Source organism: Bos grunniens, chromosome 11 (genome assembly GCF_055505025.1).
Source record: "Bos grunniens cultivar Pamir isolate PY7600 chromosome 11, Bosgru_T2T1.0, whole genome shotgun sequence".
Classification (NCBI taxonomy): Eukaryota; Metazoa; Chordata; class Mammalia; order Artiodactyla; family Bovidae; genus Bos; species Bos grunniens.
Genome location: NC_141175.1, coordinates 1,839,198 through 1,860,136, shown reverse-complemented (window position 1 = coordinate 1,860,136; position 20,939 = coordinate 1,839,198). Strand labels below are relative to the sequence as shown.

General features: G+C 62.3%; 1 protein-coding gene across 4 annotated transcripts; it reads left to right on the top strand.

The window, feature by feature from the left end:
- Nucleotides 1–11: 11 nt before the first annotated feature.
- On the top strand, nt 12–19,816 carry RABL6 (RAB, member RAS oncogene family like 6). 4 transcript variants are annotated; one of them, XM_086324118.1, is made up of 15 exons: nt 12–352; nt 8,166–8,300; nt 9,642–9,689; nt 10,003–10,055; nt 10,826–10,917; nt 12,634–12,774; nt 13,244–13,349; nt 14,424–14,527; nt 16,173–16,465; nt 16,682–16,832; nt 17,398–17,613; nt 17,708–17,918; nt 18,224–18,386; nt 19,039–19,097; nt 19,172–19,816. In XM_086324118.1, the coding sequence occupies exons 1-15, from the start codon at nt 223–225 to the stop codon at nt 19,364–19,366; spliced, it is 2,097 nt and encodes a 698-aa protein (XP_086180244.1). In that variant the 5' UTR covers nt 12–222; the 3' UTR covers nt 19,367–19,816. The 4 variants fall into 4 exon arrangements, with proteins under 4 accessions (XP_086180244.1, XP_086180243.1, XP_086180246.1 ...); XM_086324117.1 differs by having other exon boundaries at nt 8,166–8,339; XM_086324120.1 differs by lacking the exon at nt 19,039–19,097.
- The last annotated feature ends 1,123 nt before the right edge of the window (nt 19,817–20,939 follow it).

The window sequence follows — 20,939 nt, the reverse complement described above, 5'->3', positions numbered from 1 at the left end:
TGCGCCCCGCTGAGCCGGCGCCAAGATGGCGGCGCTGACGAGCACAGAGCGGCCGCGCCGGGGGCCGTGGGGGCCGGAGCGGAGCCTCCGCAGCTGAGCCCCCGAGCTGCCCTACAGGCCGGCGTTCGCCCGCCGGAACCCGGGGCATGGTGCGACTACCGCCGCGCCGCCGCCGCCGCTGAGCTCGCGGGCCGTACCGGGCTCGGACGTGGGAGCAGGAAGATGTTCTCCGCGCTCAAGAAGCTGGTGGGGTCGGAGCAGGCGCCGGGCCGCGACAGGAACATCCCGGCCGGGCTGCAGTCCATGAACCAGGCGCTGCAGAGGCGCTTCGCCAAGGGCGTGCAGTACAACAGTGAGTGCGGCCCGGCGCGGAGGCGCCTGCGGGGCATGTGGGGAGGGTGGGGGCCCGGCCGCGCCGCCCGAGTCTCGCTGAATCCGGGTAGCTCCGACCCGGGAAGCGCGCGGGGACTCGTCGCACCCCGAGGGCCTTGCTGTCTGCATTCCGGCCAGCTGAGCCCTTGTCTGTGCCTGCGCGGATGGCGGGGGCCCCGGGGCGCTCCCTTGGGGTCCGGAGGTAATGCGGGCCGGCGAGGAGGGCCCAGAGCACCGCAGGACCGGGGGCCGGGCGCCTCGGCCTGCGGCTCTCCCGTCTGGCCTGTGGGTCATTCCCCAGGAATGCTGGCCCGGCGGGGGGGACAGGCGTGCGTCTCGCGTGCACGGTGCGGTTCGTCCAGGCGGCTCCGGGTGCGTCTGCGGCACCCTGACTGGCCCAGGTGACCCCGTCCGAGAGGGGTTCTTACGTAACGGGGGCGAGTCTGTGGTCTGTGACCCGGTCTTAAAGGGGTGGCGGGCTCTCCACCCGCGAGCCGTGTGGCCACCCGCAGGAGGACGGGGCCGGGGATTCCGCTGGCCTGCTAGTTTGACCTACGGGGTTTTTCTCTGTAGACTTGGTATTCAGTTTGAAGAGAGAATGTCAGCTGCGCAGCTCGTTCTTGCTCCCCTTTTTTAAAAAGAAGCATTTGTAAGAGATGTATTTAGAAGAACTTTAGAAGGAACAGACTCTTGTTACTGCAGAGCCTTCTCTTCTATGGGAAGGAGTTATTTACCCGATGCCCTGAAAGCCTAGATCGTTTCCAGTCCTCAGCTATAAATTATGTAAAATAGTTTAGCTCCTAGACGCTGACTGCCCTCTTGACCTCTTTAAAGTTTTTCCATCTTGCTGGCTTTTCGGTAGCGGTATTTGAAGTTGTTTGTTTTAATGTGTTCTCTGCTTCTAAATCTTTCCCCCCTAAGTATTTCTGTATATTGCTACAAGATATCGGACATTCCCCCATTTCCGACTTTCAGGGAAGCCTGCCAGTCTCTGTGATGAGCCCTGTATTTCAGTTAACAATGTGCCATATTAAGAAACCGATTGGAAAGACTTGGTTTGAATTTAAAAGAGGAATCGTTTTGCACGTATTCTACCCAATTTTGTGTGTGATTCTCTCACATTCCCAGAAGAGAACAGTAAATCAAAATACTCATTTTCAGGGACTTCCCTGGTGGCTCAGTGGATTAAGCATCCATCTTCCAGTACAGGGGACACAGGTTCGATCCCTGGCCGGGGAACTAAAATCCCACATGCTCAGGATCAACTAAGCCCACGGGACACAACCAGTGAGCCTACACACCCCAACTAGAGAGAGGCCTGTGCCGCAAAGACAGCTGCGGGCCACAGTTAGGACCCGACACAGCCGAAAGTAAATATTAAAAAAAAAAATACACTCATTTTCACACGTCTTATAATTCACATTTGGTTCCCGTTATTTAATTTTATTCAGTTCAGTCGCTCAGTCGTGTCCGACTCTTTGCAACCCCATGGACTGCAACACGCCAGGCCTCCCTGTCCATCACCAACTCCTGGAGTTTACTCAGACTCATGTCCATTGAGTCAGTGATGCCATCCAACCATCTCATCCTCTGTCGTCCCCTTCTCCTCCTGCCCTCAATCTTTCCCAGCATCAGGGTCTTTTCAAATAAGTCATCTCTTCACATCAGGTGGCCAAAGTATTGGAGTTTCAGGTTCAACATCAGTCCTTCCAATGAATATTCAGGACTGATCTCCTTTAGGATGGACTGGTTGGATCTCCTTGCAGTCCAATGGACTCTCAAGAGTCTTCTCCAACACTACAGTTCAAAAGCATCACTTCTTCGGCGCTCAGCTTTCTTTATAGTCCAACTCTCACATCCATACATGACCACTGGAAAAACCATAGCCTTGACCAGACGGACCTTTATTGACAAAGTAATGTCTCTCCTTAATTTTATTAGTTGTAGTATTATGTGTTAATTTTATTAGTTGTAGTATTATGTGTTAATTTTATTAGTTGTAGTATTATGTGTTAATTTTATTAGTTGTAGTATTATGTGTTAATTTTATTAGTTGTAGTATTATGTGTTAATTTTATTAGTTGTAGTATTATGTGTTAATTGTATTAGTTGTAGTATTATGTGTTAATTGTATTAGTTGTAGTATTATGTGTTAATTGTATTAGTTGTAGTATTATGTGTTAATTGTATTAGTTGTAGTATTATGTGTTAATTGTATTAGTTGTAGTATTATGTGTTAATTGTATTAGTTGTAGTATTATGTGTTAATTGTATTAGTTGTAGTATTATGTGTTAATTGTATTAGTTGTAGTATTATGTGTTAATTGTATTAGTTGTAGTATTATGTGTTAATTGTATTAGTTGTAGTATTATGTGTTAATTGTATTAGTTGTAGTATTATGTGTTAATTGTATTAGTTGTAGTATTATGTGTTAATTGTATTAGTTGTAGTATTATGTGTTAATTGTATTAGTTGTAGTATTATGTGTTAATTGTATTAGTTCTAGTATTATGTGTTAATTGTATTAGCTGTAGTATTATGTGTTAATTGTATTAGTTGTAGTATTATGTGTTAATTGTATTAGTTGTAGTATTATGTGTTAAAACTTAATTTTCCTCCTTTGGAAACTGGCCTGGAAAGTGTTTACCTTCTGAAAAGCCCTCCCTGGTGGACACCCCCCTGGTTGGGGTTGGGGGGTGGGTCAGAAGCAGAAAGGACACTGGAATCCTTCCAGAGAAGAGCCCCCACTTCAGGGATTGGGATTGCATGGCAGCAGATTCCGATGTGGAACACAATGCGTGAAATGTGGAGCGGTTGAGAAGCCGAGCCCCGTGCCTGTGTGACGTTTCAGGCTGACGCTGTCCCCGTCGTGGGCTAATACGCACTTTCCAAACTTTTTTACTTCCTTTATTAGTCAGCAGAAAAGAACATTTCTAGTACTTACTTTCCAAAACATCTTACTTAAGGAAGCACACCAGCCGTATGATAACTATGGACTCAGGATTTTTATGGGTAAAGAGCTCTTATAGAACTTTGTTCTCCTGCGGCAGATAAGTCATTTTCTTGTAAATTGCTGTGATGGTGAGAAGTGACTCACATGCAGAGTCCCAGCATACACATCACATTTAGCATCAAAGCCCAGGTGAGCCACGGGACCACACCTGTGGGTCAGAAGCCATTCGAGTGTGAGGCGGCAGGATGCTCCCTGAGCTGTCTGCTCTTTGTGCTCCGGGTGGGCCCGGGTGGTCAGCTGTGTTTGCTGGAGTGAGGATGCACTGGTCTTGTGGATTCCATGCCCTTGCTCCGGGCTGCATTCAGAGTCCTGGCCAGTCAGATTTCAGTGCTAGAACTCAGGAAAGCTTTGAAAGGTTGGTCACCAGGAAAGGGCTTTTCCTTTCAGACATGAGCGGCTGCGTTTGGTAGACTGTGCGGCCTGCCCCGTCAGGGCTGGTGTGCGGATCCCCAAGCGTTGCTGTCTGAGACGTGCTCCACGCTTTTCTTCATAGGTTTTCCTTCTCTGGCATTCATCTGCTTAGCAAATATTTACCGAGCGCTCATCAGTGAGAACCCAGACCACAGTCTCTGCGCTACGGGGCTTACATTTAGGGGGAGTGGAAGGCAGGCAGCGGGCACAAGACACGGTGAGGAAGCGGCCACACAGCCTGATGGCGGCCGAGGGCCTGAGCAGGCTGAGGGCTGAGGCTGGGGCTGCTGAGCCGAAGGTCAGCGCCGGCCTCACGGAGAAGGGCCGAGGGCGTGTCGCAGTGCAGTGAGGTTAGGAGAGGAGCGTGAGGCCAAGCCGAAGGAGAGAGGGAGACATGGCCTTAGGCCCTCATGGCCCTCCCGCCATGCCCCATCCCAGGGACTCTGTGAAGAGAGACCCTGGAGGCTGTGTTGGGAGGAGCTGCCAGGAGGGGGCCAGCTGTCCAGCGACCCCTGCTGGTGGCACCACCAAAGGGCATCGTGGGGTTTCAGTCCTGCCTCCTGCAGAGGGAATGCATCACTCCCATCCAGGATAGACTGGCAGCTTTCTTTTGTATTTTAAAAAAAAGATACCCTGTTTCGCTTGCAGTGTGTGGCAGTCTGGGTGAATTACTATAGAATCAGGGAGTAAAAGAGATTCTGGAGCCCTTAGCCAATCCTGTGTCTGTGGTGTTCCTTCCTTAGAATAAAAGGCAGAGGATAGAAAGGCAGCTGTTCTGTTCAGTAAAACGGCCACACGCTTCTCAGGTCAGGGCTTCTTGTCACTTCTTGAGTGAATCTTAATTAAAGGTTTTCCATTGAATCACTTAGTTTATCTGAGTGATGTCTAAGTTTCTAACATTGATTTGACTTTTTTACTTAGAAGTAGAGATCGGTTACTTTTTTTAACCAGATGAAACCAGGTCTTTCTGTTTATTTCTGGTATTATACACTTTCTTCTAATTGGCTTTTTGAAGAATAGATTTCAGATTTTAAAAGGATTTCAGTTGGAGAGAAAATTAACACTTTTCATTCTCAAAACAGAATAGAAAACAAATATATGTTAAAGTTGGTCAGTTCAGTTGCTCAGTTGTGTCTGACTCTCTGCGACCCCATGGACTGCAGCACACCAGGCCTCCCTGTCCATCACCAACTCCCGGAGTTTACCCAAACTCGTGTCCATTGAGTCAGTGATGCCATCCTACCATCTCATCCTCTGTCGTCCCCTTCTCCTCCTGCCTTCAATCTTTCCCGGCATCAGGGTCTCTTCCAGGGAGTCCGTTCTTTGAATCAGGTGGCCAAAGTATTGGAGCTTCAGCATCAGTCCTTCCAATGAATATTCAGGACTGATCTCCTTTAGAATGGACTGGTTGCATCTCCTTGCAGTCCAAGGGACTCTCAGCGGTCTTCTGCAACACCACAGTTCAAAAGCATCAATTCTTCAGCGCTCAGCTTTGTTTATGGTTCAACTCTCACATCCATACGTGACCACTGGAAAAACCATAGCTTTGACTAGCGGACCTTTATTGGCAAAGTAATGTCTTTGCTTTTTAATACTTTTCTTCCAAGGAGCAAGCATCTTTTAATTTCATGGCTGCAGTCGCCATCTGCAGTGATTCTGGAGCCCAAAAAAATAAACTCTGTCACTGTTTCCACTGTTTGCCACGAAGTGATGGGACCGGAAACATATCAAAGAAGGAAACGGTTGTAAGATTATATCAAGAGTCAGAACAGAAAGGTTGTGTTTGAAAAAAGAACCAAAGAGACCCTCCAGAAACGAAGAAGCACGGTCACTAAGACAAGAAGCCGGCGGACGGGTGACGCAGCGTAGTGTTCCAGCTGAAGACGGAGCGTGCACTGACGGCGAGGCGCAGGCTCGGGATGCGTGTGGCGCGTGCGCTGACGGAGACGCAGGCTCGGGATGCGTGTGGCGCGTGCGCTGATGGCGAGGTGCAGGCTCAGGATGGAGCCGGGCATGCACACGTGCGATTGGAGTCTCAGAAACAAAGAGCAGGATGGAGAGGCGGCCACTGGAGAAACTCAGGCCAGGCTCTCCTGCGGCTCACAGAGCACACGGAACGCCGAGAAGCCTGAGGCTGCGGCTTCTACACCCCAGAGCTGGACGCATCGTGGGAATCTCAGGACAGCAAAGCTGAAGGGGAAGGGAGCAAACGGAGCGCCTTCAGAGAGGGATGAGAGCCCAACCCCACGCTGTCAGTGACCGTGCTGAGGGGGAGCTGAGAGCCTGACCCCACGCTAGCAGTGACGGCATTGGGGGAGCCCCGAGAGCCTGACCCCACGCTGGCAGTGACCGCGCTGAGGGGCAGCTGAGAGCCCGACCCCACGCTGGCAGCGACGGCGCTCTGGGGTAGCCCCGTCAGCCTAGAAACGCAGGTGATCAGCCCTGCAGTCTGCGGGGGCCAGGCTCCTACCGAGATGGATCCTGGGCTGTGCACTCCAGGCGGATGGACGGTGAGCTTGGGAGATGCAGGAGGTCTGCAGGGCACAGAGATGGGGAACAGGCCTTTCGGCTGCCGTGGACAACACAGGAGGAGAAGCCAGAATGCTCGCAGCCAGCACACAGCCCCGAGCTGACCAGTGGCGAGTGGCGTCTGAGTGGGGGCCGAGGACACTGGCTTCAGACTTACTGTGGCAAAGGTGTGTGTCAGAAGCTTAAGAGCAGAAATAACTTGCGAATCTTCCAGGTAAATACCAGGCAAAAACAGGAATTTACAAAACCTTGCCCATTGTGAAAAGGCAGAAAAAAGGGGAGGGAACCTCTTGCAGGGACTGGAGACTGTCAGCTGCCAGGGAAGGCGACCATGCAGACTCAGCAGCAAAAGAAGACTGTGATTTGATTTCCTTCCGGTGTGTGATGCGTAAGAATGACGTCCAGCTCACAGTGGCACAAAAAGGCCGGAAGCGGGGATGTGGGACCAAGCCCTGGGTAGACATCGGCCACAGGGAAGCTGAGCCGTGGGCGCTGGGACTGGGTGCAGGGCACACAACCGGCCCGGCGGGCGGAAGACCCGGTGGAGCAGCAGGCGCCTGCACCCAGCCCCCCAGACCCAGGCGCATCCCTAACCCCAGTGGTCCCCACAGACAGCTGGGAGTGTGCGCCATAAGGACCACGTCTGTGGCCGCAGTGAACAGAACTGATTAGGAACAACAACAAGCACAGCTCCGAGGGGAAACTTGGAAACGTCTCTAAGTAATTTACGGGTTGAAGAAGTATTTGTGATTCCCCACATACTTGGGGTGGCCATCGACCTGAGAATACAGCTTGAAAACCCAGGAAAAAGAGCAGGATAAACCCCAAGGAAGTAAAAGGAAGTAAGTGACAAGGGGAAAAACAGAAGCAGGTGCTTTTTAAGAAGAATCAACAGAGGCGTCCAGCCAACCAAACAGGCTGTGTGCCCATGACTGGCCAAGTTGATGAACCCCTGGGAAGATTAATTAAAAAGACAAAACCAGTATCATGAAGGATAAAGAGTACACAGCTGCAGCCACTCAGTCAACGTGTTATGGTGACTTCGCGTCCCTCTGTTGGAAACTGAGAAGACAGCCCCCTAGAGAATGACTGGGCGAGAAACATGGCGTCTGTGCCCCCAGGCCCAGCCCTGCCGGGCGCTCGGTGCTAGCCGGGGAGACGCTGCCCCAGCCCAGCCTGTGGCCTCCAGAGCGCCTCCCTGCAGGCTGCCCAGCTTCCCTCCCCAGAGGCCCAGCTGCCCACCCAAGGCCATCAGCTCCACCCCGACACGCTGGTTCTGCCGAGCTCCCCAGCTCTCTGGAACACTCTTAGGCCGAGCCCCTGCCTTCTCTGCAGGCGGCAGGAAGCCCACTCCTCTGCAACGCCTTGGGACCTTGCCCCCCTCCCCACCTTGTCCCCAGCCCGCCCTGTCCTCCTGGGCATGTGCGTGAGCACGCCTCTCCTAAGCAGTGGCTGGGCAGCAAGGTAGAATCCAGGCTTCCTGCCATCTCCCGACGTGTGTCATGAGGAGCCCTGTGTCCTGCACCCAAGACGCAGGGCTGCGGGAAAGCAGGTTAAGGGCAGCCGTGGGACACGCAGGGCTGCGGAGGGGAGCGCACAGCCCTGCCTGCTCCGGAGGCTGCCTTCCTGAGTGCAGACTCCCAGGTGTGGGCCAGCTGCCCTGGGGACCTGGGGGTGAGCAGGGCTGCCCGCTCTCCAGCCTGTGCCCGCTGCCTCTTCCCCCAGGGCTCCCTGCTCGCCAGCGTACAGACATGAGTGTGCAGAAGGTGTGCGTGGATGCTTGCGGAGGAGCAAGTTTGCCTTGCTCTGATTGTTTGCCTGACCTGTGCTCTCTCCCAGTGAAGATCGTGATCCGTGGGGACAGGAACACGGGCAAGACGGCGCTGTGGCACCGGCTGCAGGGCAAGAAGTTCGTGGAGGAGTACATCCCCACGCAGGAGATCCAGGTCACCAGCATCCACTGGAGCTACAAAAGTGAGGGCTCTCCTGTGACCCCGCCCAGCCGGGGGTCGGGTGGGTGTGGCCTGCCAGGAGGAGGGGGGCTCTCCTGTAACCCCCCCAGCCTGGGGTCAGGCAGGCTCGGCCTGTGGGGAAGGACGGGGCTCTCCTGTGACCCCGCCCAGCTGGGGGTCAGGCAGGCTCGGCCTGTGGGGAAGGAGGGGGCTCTCCTGTGACCCCCAGTCTGGGGTTGGGCGGGCGCAGCCTGCGGGGAGGGAAGGCTGTCCCGTCACCCCTAGCCTGGAGTCAGCCCTGGGACGCCACACACGCTGCTTTGGGGTCACCCTGAAGTCCCCGCTCCTGTAGGAGATTTGTCCACTTGGGGATTAGTGCCAGGGGCTGGACCCTGGCTGTCGGAGCAGACCGGCCGGGCCGGGTCGGGCTGGTTCCAGCCGCAGCTTGCACTGGCCTCAGCAGGCAGGCTCCTCAGTCCTCGGAGCCCAGTTCTCTGCGGCCCTTGGGAAGCCCCACCCCCTCAGGGTCCCGGGAGGGGTTTGCTGGCAGAATCACCTGGTGGGCAGAGCACCCCTGGCAGCCACCCGGGCATGACCAGGATGGCGGGCCCCCCTCCCCTTGCGGGGGTCGGTGACCGCTGGGACCCTGCGGGGAGGCAGGGGAGGGACCCTGCGGGAAGGCAGGGGAGCCACTCTGCGTGCTTGGGAATCATGACAGTAAAAGGCCTTTGAGCCGTCTTAAACATCCCTGTCATCAGAAAACCAGGCCCTGTAGGCCGGCAGCAGGATGCCCGGGCCTCAGCGGGCCTCCCAACCCACCCGGCGCCCACCAGGCACCGTCTGGGCAGCCACACAGGCTTGGCGTCACCCTGCCCCGGCTGCACTGGGCCCCACCCCCAGGGTGCCCCTTCTTGGTTCAGGGTGAAGCTCTGTCCCTCCTCTGGGTGGCACGTACGTCTCTTCCCCTTTCCCCACAGGATCCTTGGGAGGTGGGTAGCCCCCGACCGCCTGGGGATGTGCCCCGGGCCTCACCCCAGGCTGGCGACCCCTAGACAGCGCTGCCAAAGAGCAGCTGTGGAGTCACTGGGACCAGGCCTTCCCGCAGCAGCCGGGGGCGCAGGGCACTAGCTGGGCGCGAGCCTGCCTCAGGGGTGCCTTTAGGACCTGGGGTCCTGTCACCTGAGCACGCGTCCAGGTTGCTCCCCGCCTCCCAGGAAGGAGCGTCCCGGACGCTGCGCCTGCCGCCTCTGCAGGAGCCCTGGGGGCGGCGCCCGGGGGAGTGTGGCGTCTGCACGGCCTGGAGGCCCATCTTTGGAGCCGCAGCCTGACCCTGGGCTCTGATCCTGCTGTTCTCCCTTTTCAGCCACTGACGACGTCGTGAAAGTTGAAGTCTGGGATGTAGTCGACAAAGGTGAGTCATACCCGTCGAGTTTTCTCTTCCGGCTCTCTCCACCCTGCAGCTGTCTGAGCGGCTCCTCCGCTGCCCCCTCGACCCGGCTCTCGGCAGGCTCACTGTTGGCTCCAGGAGCAGGCGGGCTGGCCGGCGGCCGGGCTCCGTGCCGGCTGTGATGTTGGCTTTGGGTCTGCGGTGGGGGGCGAGCGCCCAGCACTGCCCCGCGGGCATGAGGCCCCTGCCGGGGGCAGGGCGCAGGGAGAAGCCGCCCTGCTCGCGCCGCCCTCAGGCACAGCGCCTCCACCCGTGACTGTGTCCATCTGTCCTTAAGGAAAATGCAAGAAGCGAGGTGACGGCCTGAAGATGGAGAACGACCCCCAGGAGGTGAGCTGGTCCGTCTCGCGTGGCCCCTACTTCACGGGGCGGTTGTGAGCAGGCATCTGTGCTTCAGCCCCTCTGCCCGCCTGGCCCGGCCCTCCCGAGGACTGCATCTGCTGGCGCTGGAGGGACGCAGTGGCCACTCCTGAGCAGCCTGGAGTGGCGGACTGACCCGAGCTGCTGCTCACGTCCGTGACCCCTGCCGCACCCCACTTGGGGCTGCAGTGGCCTGGGAGGTGTTCATGTGGAGAGCCCACATCTCACTCCTGGCGCAGAGGCCGGGCCCGTAAAGGCACAGGCGCGCCTGTGGGTGTAGCTGGGCACACATGGGCCCCCTGTGGCTCCACGAGGTCCCCACACGACTGGCAGCGCTCCTGACCTGTGACGGGCTCTGCCAGCTTCGAGGGCCTTCTGTTCACGGCTTCCTGACAGCGGGCCGGAAGGTTCCGTGAGCGCCGGCCCAGGTCCCCAACCTTCACGGACACGTTGCACTGCCCCAGCACCACAGCGTCCCTGGTGTGGGTTCTGGAAGGTTCTCTGGCTGCGTCCTCGGGTCTGGGACGCGCTTCAGCTCACTAGTGCCCACGGCAGCACCTGTGAGCCCCACGCGTAGGACCAGCAGGCAGTGCAGGCCCTGGTCTGAGGGCAGGCCGTGTGGCCGCGCCAGTTAGCCTCGTGTTGACTTTTTTCCTCCCCAAAACAAAAACACTTGATGTCTTTTGGGTACTCACGTGTGGGTCATGGCCCGTTTCTGAGGTTTGGTTCCCCGTCCGCAGGCGGAGTCCGAGATGGCCCTGGACGCGGAGTTCCTGGACGTGTACAAGAACTGCAACGGGGTGGTCATGATGTTTGACATCACCAAGCAGTGGTAAGGACGCTGGGCTGCGAGGGCGTTGCAACTCCCGAGACTACGCCCAGCGCTGCTCCAGGGCCAGGCTTGGGCTGGGAGCGCCCCGGCCATTCAGCCTCGTGGAGCCACCAGCCTGGGGGCCTCAGCACTTGAGTCTGGAAGTGGGCCAGGTGGGGTGCTCACGTCTGCGCCAGGCGGCAGGCCGGGGTGGGGAGGCATGCGCCCCCCAGCTGTGCGGCCCTGCTAGCGTCGAGTGGCCGCTTGTGTGGGGGTCCCCAGATCCCACGTTCCTAGGCTCGCTGGGGGGCACACCGCTGTGGCTCATCACAGCCGAGGCTCAGGAGCAAGATGAGCAAAGAGGGACGTGCAGAGGTGTGGGGACACCCTCCACCAGCCCCGAGGGTCGTGTCTGCGTGGCTCTCATTGGTGGGGCCTCGTCCCTCGGCTCTGAGCTGTGATAGCACCACCCGTGGCAGGAGGCCCAGCGCCAGGCCTTTCTGACGCCCGGGACCCCGGCTCAGGGGGGCGGCTGGTGGTCGACAGGAGCGTCCTCCCCGCGTGACTTGGGCCGGCCTTGCCAGAGGCCTTTCCAGGCTGGTGGCCTCGAGTCTGCGCGCTGCCTGGAGAGGACATGCAGGGGAGCTGCAGTGGCTGCGCAGCTGGGGACGCTCAGAGCAGCCCGGCCGTCCCCGAAGCCGCCGCGAGACCTGCCGGGACACGGCCCCTCCCAGCGTGGGCGCTCCTTTACCACGGGCCCTCCGTGTCATGGCTGGACAGTCTCCCGGGCTTCACCCACTCACCCCAGGGTGCCCGTCAGTGACTTGGGTGTCTGGGGTCTAACACAGCTCCAGCCTTGCCTAGCGCTCTGGGGACCCGCCCTCCCACCTGCAGGGACAGATGGCTTAGTGCCCACAGAGGACAGGGTGCCAGTCCATGTGTGAGCGGCCCCCAGTGGCGGCAGGGTGCTCAGCAGGAAGGGCCGCTGCGTGCCCGGAGCTCGAGGCCAGACCCCCTGCAGGAGTAGCAGGTCTGCCTCTGGGCACAGCCGGCCTGGGGGGCCCGCCCCGGGGCTGGGGGTGCCGTCCCCTCCTGGGAGCAGTGCGGGCGCTGGCACGGCCCCTTGGCCTCGTGTGCCCTGTCACCACTGCTGAAGCTCCTGGCCGTGGCTGGATGAGCTGTGACCAGAGGCCAGGAGGACGGGGAGCCACGCAGATGGATGTCCCCGCACCTCAGGCTGCTGGCTGGGGAGGGGGCGGGAGGGAGGCTGAGCCCACCCAGGAGACCCGGTGCAGGTGGGGAGGTTCGCTGCCCCAGAGCCCCAGGGAGCATGGCTCCGCTTCGCTCCTGCAGTGCCGGGCGCTGTCCCCGTCACCAGAAGAGGGCGCTGGGACACGCCGGCGTTTCTAGTCGGGGAGCTCAGTGTGCACAGAGCGTGCACACAGCGGCCAGAGGTGGGTGGGCTCCGGGTCAGACCGCCCTGAATCTGGGCACGGGGGTGCACTTCCTTGCTCACCACTCAGGAGACAGGAGCGTGGGCCCCATGCCCCCACTGAAACCAGCCTGGGCACACGGTGCCCACAGAGGGTGCGGACGGGTCTGGGGACACGCGGGTACGGGGCGACCCCTCGGGGTGGCTTGCAGGGTATGTGGCGTGCACCCTGGGGGTCATCTGATGCCGCGCCCACGCCCTTGGGTGGAGGCTCAGGCAGGCCTCTCCCCCCATGTGCCCCCGAGGACCTTCAACTACATCCTGCGGGAGCTGCCCAAAGTGCCGACACACGTGCCTGTGTGCGTGCTGGGGAACTACCGCGACATGGGCGAGCACCGCGTCATCCTGCCCGACGACGTGCGCGACGTCCTCGACCACCTGGACAGGTGGGCCCACGGCTGCCCCCAGGCACGCCCGACCCCCCCACCTGGACGCTCCTGTCCCCCTGGATCGGCCTGCTGCACTGCCCCTGCCCGAGCCCTGGCCACCCCCCCAGCTGCAGGCCCCGGGCCCTCCTGGAGACTGACTCGGGCAGGGTCACGGCTGAGCACCCCCAGTGTGCGGCGGGGATGTCGGCCCCGTCCCTGGGCCAGCATGGGTGGGGTGCACGGTGAGGCCGTGCAGGGGCAGATGGCCCCAGCTGCCTGGTCTTGGTGTCCACCAGAGGGCGCCCTGCCGAGCAGAGCCACCTGAACCTCGTGTCTCCACCTGGGACGGTGGGCCTGTTACCCACTGGCCGACCCAGCGCCCGGGGGCACTGCCCCCAGGACGGCCTAGCCCGGGTGCATCCTCGGCCCAGTGCGCCCCGCTGCCCCGGCCGCCTCAGGCTCTCCGACTCTGCTCTCCTGCGAACAGGCCCCCGGGATCCTCTTACTTCCGCTACGCTGAGTCCTCCATGAAGAACAGCTTCGGCCTCAAGTACCTGCACAGGTTCTTCAACATCCCCTTCCTGCAGCTTCAGGTGAGCACCGCCGGGGTGCCCCAGGCTGGTTGAGGAGCTGGGCCCTCCCCAGCTTGTCTGCGCGGGTCCTTCTCGGTGCTGTGGCCTGTGGCAGTGACCAGCCCTCGTGGGCGCCCCGCTGCCCCCGCCGTGGGCCTGGGCACTCTGCTGACAGCTGCAGGGGCTGAGAAGCCCGCGCCCTCCCCCACCGGGCTGGCCACCCTCTCTGGAGTCTCGCTCTCCCTTTTGTGGGGGGATGCTCTTAGATTTACAGAAAAGGCTGAGGCTTTCTGAACCCTGGCTCAGCTCACCCCTGCCCTGCCACAACAGTAGCCCCACACGTCACAGTCACAGCTCTGCAGGCTGCAGTGGCTCTTCAGATGTGTCTGGGTCAGTGTCTGACCTTAGACAAGCAATCGGCTTTCAAGGCAAGACCCCAGAGGTGACAGCCTTGCTCATCACGGAGTACAGACACACAGCACCCCATGTCCGTCCCTGGGGTGCTGGCTTGTGGCTCTTGCCGCCGCAGAGGCCTCTCGCTTCCTCTGAAAGGGTACAGAGCTCACTAGTGAGAGCGGCTGTCTTTCCTCCTCTCTCACCTTCTGAAGAGACGAGGCCCCTGAAGGCCGGGATGCAGGCACTCACCCTTTACCTGCCCTTTCCCTGGGCACCCTGGGGGTTGATCTGCGTCACCCTTAGGGGTGCCTTGAGCTTCCTGTCAGAGCACAGCATGCACACAGTCGCAGGAAAACACCCCCAGCGTGGACTGAAGGGCAGCAGTGGGCAGAGCGGAAAGTGGAAGCCATCCTGCCATGGAGCACCGGGCCGGCAGGAAGCGCGTGTCTCAGCAAGTGCTGGAGCTTCCCGAACCTCAGGGCACCTGTGTGAACAGGGCACTGTCTCGGGTGCTTTGCGCACGTTGCGACCTCTGCCCCTCGAGCCTCACGGAGCCACCCAGGCATCTCACTGGCCCCTGGGCGCGGCCCTGCGGGCTCCGGGCTCCGCAGTGGCCTTGTCTGTCGGGGGCCGCCAGGCCGATGGGCAATTGATCACACCAGGACAGCCCCGGCTCAGCCTCCTGCTTCCTGTCTGCAGAGGGAGACGCTGCTGCGGCAGCTGGAGACAAACCAGCTGGACATAGACGCCACGCTGGAGGAGCTGTCTGTGCAGCAGGAGACCGAGGACCAGAACTATGACATGTGCGTGTGGCTGGGCAGCGTTCGCTCTCAGACCCCCGGGCGGGCTCTGCAGGAAGGCGGGTGCGTGCTGGGCCAGGCTGCGCCCCAGCCCTGCTCTGCACTCGGCGGGCGGCACGTGCGTGCCTCCCGCCACGTAGACGTGTCTGCACAAGGAGCTGCTGCTCAGAGAAACCGAGTCATGTCAGCTCTGAGTTGGTACAGGCCCTGGGCCTTGCTGCAGTCAGGTCTCAGCCCTTCCTGGGAATCAGATGAGACAGCGGCTCTTCCCCAGCTTCCCTGGTATGGGAGGTCAGGCACATGGGCTCTGCCGCCCTGCCCACTGAGCACTTCCGCTGGGCCTGCCTCACTGAGTGTGATGGGCGCATGGAGTGAGTGGCCACCTGTCTCAGGGGCAGGGGTGGGGGTGCTCAGGCCTGGTGCAGCTGTGGGCATCGACTGTCTGGTCTCCCCGCCTCTGTCCAGACCGGCCCAGCTGCTGGCCCCCTGGTGTGAAGCCCAAGGCGCCGCTGACCAGCCTCGTGTCCACCCCAGGCCCCTGCACGTCCGGCGGCCCTGTTTGCCAGCCGAGGCCCTGTCCCTGTTTTGATGTCGGTGTTCCTGGGTGACACCCGTGGAGACAGCTCCTTGCCCCTGGGAGGGCGCAGGGGGGGGAACCCAAACCTCCAGGCCCCTGATAGCAGAGGGAGGGGTGTTGTCTGAGCGCGTCCAGCGGGATGGCTGACCCATGGAGAGCAGGCCTGGCAGGCACTCCTCTGACACGCGACAGGGCGGGTCGTGGGCACCCAGAGCGCGGGACAGCCCCGTCTGCCCGAGGATCAGGTTGGCTCCTGGGGTGGGCATGTCTCTGGGGAAGACCTGGCCCCAAATTCCCACTAAACTGTGTCCTGTGCTCTACTGGGTGTTCTTGGGGCGGGGCAGCCGCTGTTCCACTTGCGCCTCTGGTGGGACCCTCCTGTCTCCTTGCCGCCCCAGGGCCTCAGGGAGGGACTTTGGGCCTCCCCGGAAGAAGATGCAGCTGCTGGCTCTGACACGGGGGGCGGCAGGGGGGGGTGTCTCACCCACCCCGTCAGGCTGGCCTTGCTGCAGGTGCCGCCCCCACCCCCACCCCCGCCAAGGCTGACCAGCTCCCGCCAGGTCTCCACCTGAACGTGGGCACCAGGTCCCCTGGGGAGGTGGCAGCTGGAGCCCCCCCATGGTGCCCACCCTCCACCAGCCCCCAGGACAGTCCCTGGAGAAGGCGGCACCCTGGGGGTTCAGCAGTGGTGTCACTGCGGCCTGCCCTGAGCCGCTGGGGGACCGCCAAGGTCGGGGGCGGACCCCACCCCAGCCCCCGCCAAGACCCTGTACTGTGCCTGCCCCTCCCCGTCTCCACACACCAGCCTAGAGGCAAGGACACCGGCTCTCCATTGCACACCTGTTTGAAAGCTCGTCCCCCCAGAGGAGGGCCCTGCTCAGGCTTCCATGCTGCTGGTGTCCTCAGCCAGGGGGAGGTGGTACCCAGGACTCCGGGGCAGGGACCCTGTCACCATCAGCACAGCAGCCCCAGGGACCTCATGCAGGGAGGGCTGTGTCAGGGCGGCGGTGCGCTCACACACATGGAGGGCTGTGTCGGGGCGGGCGGAGTTCACGTGGTCCGTTCCCGCAGCTTCCTGGAGATGATGGAGGCGCGCAGCCGTGGCCATGCATCCCCGCTGACCACCAGCGGGCAGAGCCCGTCCTCCGGCTCCCAGTCCCCCGTGGTGCCTCCCAGCACAGTGTCTACGGGGAGCTCCAGCCCCAGCACGCCCCAGCCGGTTCTGCAGCCACCCTTCCAGGCCCCTCCGGCACCCCCTGCCCCTGCTGAAGCCCCGCCCCTGCCAGCCGCACCTCCCCGACGCAGCATCATCGCTCGGCTGTTTGGGTCCACGCCAGCAACAGAGGCGGCCCCCCCGCCCCCAGGTAGGCCCCACCTCCAGGGACGACCCCAACCCCAGGGAGGACCGGAGGCAGGCCCAGCCCTCCCGAAGGGGAGCAACCCTGTCTGTCTCCCCCGCCCCGGGAGGGACAAGGTCCCCCATCCTCCTGGGCAGGCGGCCCCACAGCCCAGCCGTACCATCCCGTTCATGGGCCAGCTGGGGGGGTTGGTGAGCACGAGCTGGCACCCACTGTCCCCAGAGCCGACCCCAGCTGCAGAGGCCTCCCCGAAAGTCCAGAACGTGGAGGACTTCGTTCCTGAAGACAGCCTGGACGGCAGTTTCCTGGAGGACACAGTCCCTGCCAAGGATGAGAAGAGACTGGGAGCCAGGGGCCCCCAGGACAGTGACAGGTGAGGGCAGGGCCCAGAGGCAGCGGGCAGCTGGGGCCATCCTCAGCCTGGGCCTCTGCCCATTAGGTGTGGACTCCGGGAACACACGCCCGTCCACATCTGGGCGCTGGGACAGAGCAGAGGTGCGCGGAGGAGGAAGGGAGAGCAGCTTCAGGCCACAGCCTGACTCCTCGGTGTCGCGACTCAGCAGGCGTCCCCCTTGCCTGACCCTGGGCTGCTGCTGCTTGAGAGCACAGGCCGGGCCTGCTGGACGGAGCCTGGGGCAAAAGAGCCGCTCTGCACTTCTCCCCGGGGGCAGGGCGGGTGTGAAGGGGAGGCTCAGGCTTGTGGCCACCTGCGGCCCCTCCACACCCTCTTCCAGCACCCCGTCCCCTTCAGACCCGCCCCCACCCCTGCTTTTCTCACACATGTGGCGCCCCCCCCCCCAAACAGGGCTGCCCTGGCAGCTGGTGCCTCTTGGCCGTGTCTACGCAGGGCGGAGCAGCCCCACAGGCCCAGGCCTGGAGGTTAGAGTGGGTGCTCTGGGCCCTCCTCGTGACTTCTGACTGCTCCGCCCTCCCTGCAGCGACAGGGAGACCCAGGCAGGGAACCCGATGGTGGCAGGTTTCCAGGACGACGTGGACCTTGAAGATAAGCCTCCCAGCAGGCCCCTGCCACCCACGGGCCCCATGCCCAGTGAGGACATCACTCTGTCCAGCGAGGAGGAGGCAGAGGAGGGGGCAGGGCACCCCAAGTCTGCAGTCCTGGCCCCCCAGAAGTGCCCTGAGCCAGAGACCAGACGGTGTGTTGGGGCGGAAGGGAAGAGGTGCCAGGGCCCTGGGGGGAGGGAAGGCGGGAGGCGGCCTCAGGTCCCTGACGCTCTTCTGTGTCCCCAGGTCCTCCACAAAGGCCTTGGGGCCGCCCCGGGACGCGGCTCCCAGGGCGGCAAAGCCCCGCCCCGAGGGCCCCTCTGGCAAGCTGGAGGAGGGCACAGACAAGCCAGTGTCGTCAGAGAGCGATGCCGAGGGGCCCATCGCCGCCCAGATGCTGTCCTTTGTCATGGACGACCCGGACTTTGAGAGCGACTCAGATGCTCAGTGGAGAGCGGTGAGGACCAGCCTTGCACCCGTGCTGCTTGCGAGCCCAGGGCAGCCAGGTGGGCGGGGGTCGTGCCGCCCGATGCGTGGGGGCTCCCAGGGCTAGGTCAGGCCCGTGGGGACTGCAGGGCTGCCCCACGGGGCGCCATGTACAACGGGCCCAGCTGACCCTGCTCTGGGGATGGCTAGGGGGCTGCCGCGTCACAGCTGCCACACGCAGGCCATCGTCACTGGGGGGCCCCTGGCCTGGGGCGGTAACGGGAGGAGCCAGGGGGATGCGGGGGTCTGCGGTTGACCCGCCTGCTCCCTGTCCAGGGCGAGTTCCCTGTGCGAGAGGACCTCTCCGACCTGACCGATGAGGACGCTGGCCCCGTGCAGCCCCCCGCACCCCCCAAACCCCTGGCCCCCTCCTTCAGACTGAAGGACGACTCCGATCTCTTCGGGCTGGGGCTGGAAGAGCCGGGCCGCGAGGACAGCAGTGAGCAAGGGAGCCGCGTTGGGCCCGCCCCCTCCTGCCAGGCGCCAGCTGACCTCGCCCTCGCCCTGAGCCCAGAGCTCCGGAGCAGGGGCACAGGGGCGGCAGGCAGGCCCCCACAGGGCCGGAAGCCCCGTCCCCAGCCCTGCTCTGCGTGGCCCCGCTGTTCTCTGACCACCTCCCAGCTCCCCAGGCACCTGACCTACAGCCCACGGGAGGCCTTTGCAGGCGCGGGCGGTGGGCGGGAGCGCTTCTGGGCCGCGGTCCCGCCCTGCTTTTCTGGCCTTCCGCAGAGAGAGGGCCTGGTCTCTGGGCCCGTGGGGACCCACAGTCTCTGGCTGCCTGCTCCTGGCGTCATCCCAGTCTGGGCCGCTGGAGCCTAGAAACCGACCTGGGGCCTCCCTGGGCCTTCCTCGTCCCCAGAGCAGAGAGGAAAGGACGTCTGTCTGCAGGAGTGGCCCGGGCCCTGCCCAAACCCAGGGCAGAGGCTGCAGGGCTAGGTGCTGGCTCTGGGCTGTGCTCACGCTGGGGACCCAGGGACCCTGGCTCAGACCAGACTTGCCCACCCCCGGCTTAACCCAGGCTGCTGTTCCCTGCCAGGCCCAGGGCGGGCCTGGCTTCGGGCCGGGGCACTGACGCTGCCTCTCCCCTGCAGATAAGGAGGGCAGGCCCCCCGCGAAGGAGAAGAAAAAGAAGAAGAAAAAGGGCAGAGAGGTACCTGAGCCCCGGGCGCCCTGGGGCGGCCGTGCTCACCCAGCCGCCCTGACACCGCGGTGTGCCCCCTGTAGGAGGAGGACAAGGCGGCGAAGAGGAGGAGCAAGCGTAAGAAGAGCCGGGAGCGGGTGGACGACAAGGGCAGGGCCGAGCGGCGGCGGCGGCCCCGGGGCTCGCAGAGGACGGCCCTGGACGAGCTGGAGGCTTTTCTGGGCGGTGGGGCGCCTGGCGGCCCCCTCCGAGGCGGCGGCGACTACGAAGCACTCTAGGCCCCCCCCTGCGGACCACGGAGGCCCGTGCGCTGGGGGCTAGGCCTGCCCTGCAGGGAGGGGTGGCGGGCAGCCGGCCCCCCGCGCTTCTCAGGGATGGGACAGGCCGAGGAGGCCCGTGAGGCTGTTTACAGGGGGGGTGCGTCCCCGCCGGCCCCTGCTCGCCCCCGGCCCGCTGCACGTGCTCACCTGGCCTGCTGCATGCGGGCCGTCCCTGCTTCCTGCTGCGGCTCAGCCGGCGCCGCAGGCCTCCGTACCCCGACCCCAGGACCGCTGCACGCCGAGGCCAGGCAGTGCTGGCGCCCCTGCGGGGGTGGCTCTTTCCAGGCACGGCCTCTGGCTTTGCACCTGAGCTCGGGCATGCGCGGGCCGAGCAGGAGGCCCTCGGCACTCGTGTCCTTCACTGTCCTCCGCGCTGCTCGGACCATAAAGCTCTCCTGTTTTACTGCGCATCCGTGTGTGCTGCTGCTGCCAGGGGCCCGGCCCAGGTGGGCAGGAAGTGGGTGGGCAGGAAGGTCCCGAGCTCCCTGCCTACAGGCCGTGGGGCCCTTCTCCCCGCGAGGTGACTGCTCTCAGGGTAGGAGGCCTCAGGCAGGCTCTGCCCCACTCGTGCCGTGCTGCGTGCAGGCGGGCCAGCGCAGCCGCCCTCCGCGGACCTGGTCCCACCCCTGAGGGCGGCTGTGCACCCCTGCTTCCACCTGGCACTGACCTCAGCCCTGCAGGCCCCTCTGGCTGTCATTAGGGCTCTGCCCCACCCACAGGTGCCCGAGAACTGTCCCCTCCAAAGGCGTACAGACTGCCTTCTAAGGACGAAGAGGGGGCGGTGGGCAGGCCGCCCTCTCCCCAACTCAGGTGCCCAGAGAGCCCCACACCCAGGATGCAGATGGGCAGCCATGACTGGGCAGGGGCCGGGCACCACACTGACCCATAAGGGCACCTGTAACCCAGTTCGTGAGGCTGGCTATCATTGTAGTGCCCACTACCATGAGGACCAGACTGACCTGGACTGGCCCAAGGGCCCCTCAGCTGACAGGCCAGAACGTGGCTGCCCTGCCCCTGGGAGCTGCAGGCGCCAGCGCCCTGCCCATCTGCCAGCCTGGACTGTTTCCTGGCTCAGCCTCATGTGAAGGGCTGGAGAGGGGATGTTACCATGCAGTTCTGGGGTGTGCACACCTGACCAGGGCAGTGGGGCCTCCGCCTGCCTGGACACGGGGGGCAGAGGAGCCTGTCCTCCCGGGGAGGCCGCACAGCGGGAGGACAGGAAGCAGCAGGGCCCTGGGGGTGCCCACGTGCCCGGGGAAGGCTTGGCGAAGACAGGCCTGCAGCACAGAGGCCAGCAGGGCATAGGGCTGCCCATCTGCTCCTGCCTAGGCTGGCCGCAGGCGTTTATTCCGGGAGCTGTCCGCAGCGCGTCCAGGACTTGGGCCGCCTCCAAGGCCCGCGCTCCAAGGCCGGCCAGGCTGCCGGCTGCCCTCCAGCAGATGTCCGGGAGGTGGGGGCGGGCAGGCTGGGCCAGGCGCTCCTCGGCCGGAGGTCTTCTCGCTGGACCCCAGGCATGTATCTTGAGGGCTCA

Bases quoted from the DNA above. Each gene is read 5' to 3' on its own strand.
- RABL6 (XM_086324117.1), top strand. From the start codon at position 223: ATGTTCTCCGCGCTCAAGAAGCTGGTGGGGTCGGAGCAGGCGCCGGGC. The intron at 8,340-9,641 runs GTGGGTGTGGCC...CTCCCTTTTCAG, and splicing joins CCCGCCCAGCCGGGGGTCGG to CCACTGACGACGTCGTGAAA. The intron at 13,350-14,423 runs GTGAGCACCGCC...TCCTGTCTGCAG, and splicing joins TCCCCTTCCTGCAGCTTCAG to AGGGAGACGCTGCTGCGGCA.